Source organism: Lagopus leucura, unplaced genomic scaffold (assembly GCF_019238085.1).
Source record: "Lagopus leucura isolate 7727_CA_CO unplaced genomic scaffold, USGS_WTPT01 35285-0_obj-0_obj, whole genome shotgun sequence".
NCBI lineage: Eukaryota > Metazoa > Chordata > Aves > Galliformes > Phasianidae > Lagopus > Lagopus leucura.
In genome coordinates this window covers 1681-10182 of record NW_024969547.1, presented here as the reverse complement: position 1 = coordinate 10182, position 8502 = coordinate 1681, and the positions used below count along the sequence as shown (strand labels likewise).

The 8502-nt window shown below is 51.7% G+C and overlaps 1 gene segment (V, D, J or C); it reads right to left on the bottom strand.

The window, feature by feature from the left end:
• Positions 1–206: 206 nt before the first annotated feature.
• Positions 207–7988, bottom strand: LOC122194194 (the record flags this gene model as incomplete). The annotated part of the segment is given in 3 exon segments: positions 207–309; positions 6679–7021; positions 7845–7988. Coding segments are annotated over 3 exon segments (495 nt in total), but the record flags the coding sequence as incomplete, so codon positions are not given.
• Between the last annotated feature and the right edge of the window lie 514 nt (positions 7989–8502).

Sequence of the window (8502 nt, the reverse complement as noted above, 5' to 3'; positions counted from 1 at the left end):
CCGGCTTCGCTTCCCGTGCGCCCACGGCGCAGTAATACAGCGCCGCGTCCCCGAGCCGGGGCCGGGCGAGCCGCAGGACGCTGGAGCGGCGGTCTGCCGACACCCACAGCTGCCCCTCCGGGTCCGGCACCTGCTTAAAGCCTTTAACGGCGCTGACGAGGAATGCGGGTCCTCGGCCCGGGAGCTGACGGTACCAATGGATGTACCCGTCGGGCTGTATGTTGGGGTGTGAGCAGGTGATGTTGATGCCGATGCCCTCGTTGGTCTCTGCCACCGGCTCCTGCTGCACCTGGGCTCTGCTCACAGCCACTGCCGAGAAGAGAAGCAGCAGCAAACTCAGAAAATCCATTTTCTTCCACAGAAATTTCATGCAGGAGGAGAGAGGTGCACGAGGTCGGAAAGAAGCCAATGGTCCAGAAGCGGGCGCACCCCGCTCTGGCCCCCGCCAGCCCCGACTCTGGTCCGCCCGCGCCGCCTCCTCCCCACCACCGCCGCCGCCAGCTCCGCCCCGAGACTGTGCCCTGCGCCGGCGGCACTCGGCCTTGCTCCTGGCTGCGAGTGCTGGGCGCCTGGGCTCGTGCAGCGGGGTTTGGGCTCTGCGTGTCCTGCAGCGTAGCCCGGGCTCTGCGGCGTAGGCGGACAACTGAGAAATGGCTGCGAAATCTCCTTTGGCGCAGGGGAAACCAGCCGCCCGCCTGCAGCGTCCCCAGCGAGTCAAGAGCACGGAGAGACGTTACGAGACGATTCGTGGAGCGCGCCGCTTCCGAACCCTGTTCGTCCAGCTGTGCCCGGAGCTGCCACAGCTCCGAAAACCCGGCATCGGGAACGGGTCGTGTGCTGCTGCCCCGGAACGCGGCACCCCGAGAGCTCCCCGAGCCCCGGGTCCCGCAGGCTGCGGCTGCCCGTGGTGCTGCTGTCGCCGCTCAAGAAAGGCCGGCAGCGACGCCGGGATGGGTGACTGGATTTAGTGGGCTAAATAAAACCCTCTCTAGTCACACTTTGCTGGATGCCAAGACCTGCCCCTATTCCATTGGAGGCACAGTGACCCCCCTTGTTACAGCAGCTAAATCTCATTCAGCAAGAATTCTGGGGAAATGTCATTGCACGACGATGTCCTAAGTATGTTCCTGATGTTGTACGGCACCTGGAGAGATTGTGATTAAAAGGGAATTGTAGTGGGAGCCTTGCTGAAGTCTTAGAAGCAACTGACGTCGGCTAGACAAGTCTGCTCTGTTTGTTGAGCCTTGCATTTAGGAACTGAGACGCCCTTTCCTTATTCCAGTCAAAATGCAATTCTTGTAGACCTGAAGACCCCAAAAGCCTTCTTGGGATTCCGCTGGCTGCTCCCCCTCTGTGGGGCAGGCAGATAGGTTTTCTGTGGAATGTCTTCAATAAATGATGGGCACAAATTTCTGTCAGCGCCTGGTACTGCCTGCACTGACAGGGTTCTCTCAAAGCGACATCATTTCTCCCTTCAGAGTTCTTACAGTTCATACAGCATCCCAACCTTTGCCTCTACATAACCATTTTTATGGTAGTCTCAGGTAGCCAAGGAAGAATGGCAATCTTTGTTGTGAGGGGATAAGGTGAGGACATGAAGGGGCACTTTCATTCTCTGGAGAGATGGAGAGATGTGGATTTGATAGTTGGTGCACTAAGTGGAGAAGCAATGGGTTGGATGTTTGCAGATGAGAGGAAGTGTCTGCCTTGGCTTCCCTGACAGCGTGTCTGGTGTCTACCATTTCTCTCTGCCACTTACTTTTAACATCAATTCTGATAACAATCCCTTTTCCTCAACGATGCCTTATAGTTAGACTTACCAAGAGTCTGGACTGGTCTGCTTTTGATTTTTTGCACCTCTCTTTGTTGAAGAAAAAAAGAAACAGACCAGTTACACCCAGGCAGTTTTATCCTCTGACCAGAAAAATGGTAATGGAACAGTGAAGTCTTCTGGGAGCTGTTGTTCATTCTTCTCTTATGAGACAGGTAACAGAACTATCACGGTTGCCTCGAAACTACAGAATTAACTCTTTAACACCCAGTGCACTGCATGATGTTATGATGTGGAACACATATTGTGGATAACAAAATCATAAAACCATGACAGTCCCCCTGCACTGAACCAGATTGACTTCTCTTACTTCCTCCAGACTGATCAGCACTTGAGCTGAGGCATCAGCTTCACCAATGCAATGTGCACTGTGAGCCTTTAATCACAGCATTTAAAGAATCCTTCATTAGAGAATGGGCACGTCATAAATCTGGAAATGAACAGGTAGCACTGCAGGAAATCAAAAACCAGCCCACATAATGAGAAGGGACAGCTTGCATTGAAGATTACCTAGTCAGAAAATTAGTGCCTCTGTCAACTGTGCCTCTGGACCTGCAGCAATGAAGGACCAATATAAAAGGCAGCCCAGTTCCCAGCTCTCCCATCCACTTCTCTTGCCTGCCTCTTGCTGGGAACCAGGTAAGTGTGAAACCCTCTCTTCTCCTCTTGTCTCAATAGAAATACACCCCCCATATATGTTAAATATATGTTCATATATGTTAAATAGACAGTGGATCTCCATGCCATGGGAGACCATAGAGGTCATAATGTCTGCTCAGGGAGTGCTTGTGACACTGCTGACATGGCTGTAGATTTGTGCACTCAAAGAGAGTCTCCCTGGGTCAGACAACTAATCGTAGGGTCCTGGCATGCTGAAGGGATGTGACCTCCTTTCTCAGCCTTATCCTCCAGCTGTAGCAGTTCCCTTGTCTCCTTTGGGAGAGGCTGCCCTGGCCGTCCCTCACATATCCTCGTGCTCTAATTCCTTCTATCCCTCTCTCCCAGGTGCACCTCCAGTCCCAAGTCATGTCCTGCTACACCCAATGTGTGCCATGCCAGCCCTGCGGCCCGACCCCTCTGGCCAGCAGCTGCAATGAGCCCTGTGTCAGGCAGTGCCAGAACTCCACCATCGTCATCCAGCCCTCTCCCGTGGTGGTGACCCTGCCCGGACCCATCCTCAGCTCCTTCCCACAGTACACCGCCGTGGGCTCCTCCACCTCCGCTGCTGTTGGCCGCATCCTCAGCTCTGAGGGCGTGCCCATCACCTCGGGGGTCTTTGACCTCTCCTGCATTTCCAACCGCAGCTGTGGCAGAAGGTGCCCCCCCTGCTAAAGGTGCTGGATGCTGACCCAGGCAAGGACCTCCAGGAATGCTGAACATGGCACTGGACAGAAGAACAAATGTTGTGTTGCTGTTTCTGTCCATCAAGACAGAGATGTAGTGGCCATTATGGCCTCTCTGTCGACATGGAGAGAGTCTACTGATACTCTTTTTTTTTCTCACTTTTTCTATCTAATATCTTTTTTTTTTTTTCCTGTTCCCTTTAGAGTTGTCTGTTAGTATCCCTCAAAGTGAATCCTGAGTGACCCGCTCATCACCCCAGACACCTGGGCTGGGAGATAGAGTTCTGTGGCAGTGCTGCCATAGGAAATGGAAACAGATTCTTGTTTGCTCCTGCTGCTCACTGCACGCAGGGCCTCTGCTTGGGGTGACATCATTTCTCTCCTCAGACTCATTAAACAATTCTGCATCCTTTAATGTTTCCATCTGAGTTGTTAGTTTTTTTTCCCCATAAATGTAGAGATTACCAAAGGAGAAGGGGATATTTTTGGTGAGAAGCAGCTAGGGAGACTCCATCATTCTCCTGGTATTTGGAGGTCAGTGCACAGTGCAAACCATTGTTTTTTCAAGCCACATGCTTTTGAAGGAGGGGAAGATATTCCTAGATATTTCTCTACCACCAATGACCATCAGTCCCTGCTTTGATGTGTTTCTCCTTACACAGGTCTCCTTGACCCTTGAGCATGTCATGTGAATGGAAAGCCTGATAAATTAAATCTTCAGGAGAGGTTCTCTGTGCATGGGAGAGGCCTTGTGAAGCCAGAAGTTCCACACACTCTGAGGAAATCTACTCCTGTGACTTTGGGAGGACCAGAGTTGGGGAAGGAGACTCAAGGAAAGGTGTTTCCAAAGGCCATCAAGAACTGGGAAGGCATAGTTTCCTTGGGGTCTCTGTCTCTATTCCACTTTCACATCCCTTCTTCGCCCTTCCCTGAGGGTGCAGCTTCCCTGTGTGGCCCTAGCAGCCTTTCTGCAGTGCTCCTGGCCCTGCCATACTATTGCAAAGCTGCCCGTGTTTGAGGCTTTCATAGGGCATTATTACTACGAGCTACAGAAGGCCACACATTGGAGCTCCCAATCCCTCTGAGCCCACCATAACCCAGCGTAACCGTAAAGAAGAGCTCTGTCCTGGTCCTTGGCCAGGCATTTCTACACAGTAGCACTGCTCTCCCTTTGCTGTGTTGGAAGTCTATGTGTCTATGGCCCAACCTACTGCTCTCCTCCTGCCCTGCCAGGCTCCTTGAAGGTCCAGGGCATTCAAGGGATGGAGCTTCCTGGTAGGCTATGCTTGGATCTGACCTTGGCCTCTGTTAGATACGGAACCGTGCCAAGATGGCAGGGACAGATGAAGAATGCCTTCTGGTGAGTGAAATTAGAGGGAATAGGGAGAACTGTGGAGGTGATGCAGATGTAGAAAACCACCATTAAAAGCATAGTGTGAGGATGATGTTGACAACAGGAACCATAAAGCCCAGAATAAAGCCTGACGGGATCCCCACAGGCCAGCCCCATCATCCCAGTAGAAACTCACTGGTACCCAGCCTGCACCCAAGCAATAAGGACCATGTTGAGATCCGCTTGATCTCTCCTGTACTGATCGCTCCCTGCTGTGACAAAGGTGAGGCCAGGATTAGGAGATACGTGGAGTAGATAATGAGAAACAGGAGCATGTGACAGCTGGGATGCTCTGTTGAGCCCAGGAGAATGCACTGAATCAGAAAAGTCCTGTTCTCCTTTGCCATGGCCCTGTGCTTTCAGAAGGAGGTGATGTCAGAGGGAGGTTTTCCAGCTCAATAAGACCAGCAGCAGACTTCACACAGGATGCCTTTTCCTGGCTTACATGGTGCTCTCATGGCCTCTGCTGATCATTGCTGCTATCAGTCTCTCTCCACCTGCTCTCTCTTGCACTTGTTCCACAGACACAGATATACAAAAATTTGTCCATCCTCCTCCAGGCATTCATTCTGCCATTCTTCATGACCCTTCCTGGAAGTGAGCTACAAATTACACTCTCTGAAGTACAGATTTTTTCTTGCTCCTGACTTTATCTCTCTGTCTCATACCTGGCCTAGAAATCCTGAGGCCTCTCACTCCTAGCACTCAGGAGAAGCTTCTTTGAGGGAATGGGTGCAACAGAGTCCAGAAAATGAAAAGGCAGCGTAAGTGGAAACAGCCACACAGCCCGTATCATTAGCTGGGATGTTTTCCATTCATTGCATGCGCTACGGAGAATGGTCACTCCTGTGAATGCTCACCCCAGGCCAAGGGCAGTGCAGAGCCAACAAATGAACTAAAAAGTGTCCTGTCTGGATGAAGCCAAGAAACCCTCTTACCTCTCTGAGACATGCCCTGCTATGACCAGGGCCTGCCATACCCACCCTATGGTATGACCTCACCAGGCAAACACTGCAAGTAACCCATGTAAGGCGTGGTAAAAATCATACCGTCATCATTAAACCCCTTCCCATAATTGCAGCCCTGCTTAGCCTCATCCACAGCTCACACCTACAGAACACAATTGTAGGATCCTCCATCTCTGCAGCAACTGATCACATCCTCAGCTGTGATGCAGTCTCCATCACGTATGGCTGTTTTGATCTATCCTGCATTTCCAGGCACTACTGTAGCAGGAAGTGTCCCCCATGCTTAGTGCAAAGTTACCCATTTACTATGCTTTTCTCTCTTTCCTTGTATTCCCTTCTTCTGAGTGTATAACTTCCCCATAGCCAACCTGTGTGATACAGATCAGATGGATGGATGCATTTTAGTATCTTCACCAGAGCGGATGTGCACGGAATATTGGCACTCTGGTGCTGCCCATACAATATCTCCCTTTGGAAGAAAACTCATTTCTCTATTCAGAGCCACTGTTACCTGCATCCCATCCTCAGCCTCCACAAGACCTTTTTCATGGTGTTCTCAAGTTGCTAGGAATGAAAGGGCAGGCCTGGACTATACATGGTAATGTAAGGACTCACAGAGTCTTTCATCATTTGAAAAGCATTCGTGTGGAAGAGTAACTATAAGAAAACCATGCATCATCTCCTGTGCTCCTTCTATATCTGAGATTTCCACATGGAGCTTAGGGAAGGAAGTTCTTACTGAAGCAGTGTAAAAGCATCATTGTGAATCTCCAGAAAGGGATGCTTTGAGAAGGCCCAACCTGCAGGACTTTGGGCAAATGACAGAGAACAAAGAAGCAATTTGCATGGGACTGCAAAGCTCAGGTGAGTTTCAGACCACCTGCTTAAACCCCTCAGTGCACAGCAGAGCACACTAATCACAATGCAGCATGTGTCATCTGCACAGCCCTTGCAAAAACTGAGTTCTCCAGGGTGTACAAAGAGGCCACGGTCTCCTTGGTCGTTTTTAGTTCTCTCAAGCCACAGCTATCGGTCCCTTCCGGAAGAGGAACCTGGGCTGCAGATCTCTGTGTGCACAGGGAAGCAGCGCTGCCAGGAGAGCTGAGGGCCCCTTCCCCAAAGCTCCGCCTCCAGCACACACACCTCCTCCCTCCCTGGGGTTGTTGCACGGCCAAGGAAGCTCCCTGCACCAGGGTGTCCTGCACAGCACAGAGATACAAGGCACTGTCAGACAGCTCGACTTCTGCCAGCCGCAGCAGGCTGTATTTCCCGGTGGTGTTCAGCCACGTGGTGAAACGGCCGTTCTGCTTGGAGCCTGCTGCTGCCTGATGTGTGACCAGCTGGGGAGCTTGGCCTTTCTTCTGCTGGTACCAAAGAAAAGCATCAAAGCTGGAGGCCTGGTACGTGCAGGTGGTCTGGAAGGTGTTTCTCTCCTGCACTGTGACCTGTCCTTCTTGCTGGCTGACAATGGTCTGCCCCACAGCACCTGGAAGAAGAAAGCAAAGGTGAGCAGCTCTGCAGGGAAGGTTCCAGGCTGCCAACATGGAGAGGATACAAAGCAGCTGGAGAGAAGGCTCCCTGTCCTTTGTCCAGCAGAAAGCTGTTGATTCCTGTGCATAGGAAGATGGTTTTGGAAGGACCTCTGTGCTTGTGGGCAGAGGAGATCCTATGCTGCACCCCTGCTGAGAGGAACATGGAACAGCTGTCATGGCTGTGCAGGTTGAGGGACCCATGGAGCTTTTTGGAAAAGATGCATCTGTTTCTTCAGTCCTGTCAACATAAAGGGCTCCTAAGTCCCTCGGTATAAACAAAGCTGAGTTGAATGGTGACAAGTGTGATCTCTGGCTGTGCTGACAACCAGGAGAACACCAGAGGCTATGGCAAGAATGCATCAGGCAGCAGTCAGACTGGGACATCCCCTTAATGCTGTTTTTATGAGATGTTTAATGTCACTGCTGTGACTTTGACAGGATCTGCTTCTTTCTCTTGGAAAGGCTGAAATGTGGGACTGCAGGAATGGCTGCGATCTCTGGAGGTGGCAGCTGTTGGGCCAGAAGAGAAAGGCAGTGAGAGAGAGAGAGAAGGGAAAAGAAAAGCAGGAGAGGATTCTGAGTTCTCTCTTCTCCATCTGCCCTTGTCATTTCCAACAGCAGCAGTATCTTGAGAGAAGTGGTGCAAAGCCACAACAGCCAGTCAGTATTTGCCCAAGGTTTATTGTTACTCAGGAGCTGTTTGCCACAAAGCCCAGTGAGGCTGGTGAGCGCTTTGTGGGGAGAAGATGGATGCCTTGACTAAAAGCCAGCACTTACCCAGCAGTTGTCCCAGGAAGGCAGTGAGGATGAGAGAGCTGCGGTGCATGCTGAGACCGAGCCTCCTGTTTGTGAGTGATCAAGAGGCAGAAAACCACCTCCCAGCCCCAAGACGACAGAGCTGCCGGAAATGACTCTGCTGGCTCTCACTGCCATAGCAACACCCACAGGTAACAACGCCAGTTCTCTTATAAGCCCGAAGCTCAGAGCCAAGCCCTGTTCCTCCTCTCTGGCTAATCAGGACTGCAGATCCCCCATGGAAGCACACACCTTCACCCACTGGCTCACAAGCACTCCCACAGTCACAGCCCATCAGTGTGAGCATGGGCCCTCAGCTCATCCAATACCCCTGCCTGGAGCCTGGCATCCCTTACCCTGCATGCGGGTCTCCTCCTTTGCTCAGGATTGGCCAGCCTGCTGTTTGCTGGCCAACAGATGCGTGCAGTCACCCACTCCTCTCACACACATCCCCACACTCATGCTCATCCCTCAGACATTGCCATGGCATCTCAGCCTGCCAATCCTCCTCTCCCTGGCTCTGTTTTCTTACCCATCTCTCTCCCAGACTTGAATACTCTTTCCTCCCAGTCACTGGTTTAATCCTGATGTGCTGTGGATGTTGTTTTGGTTGCTGGCACCCAGATCTCTCCTGCACACC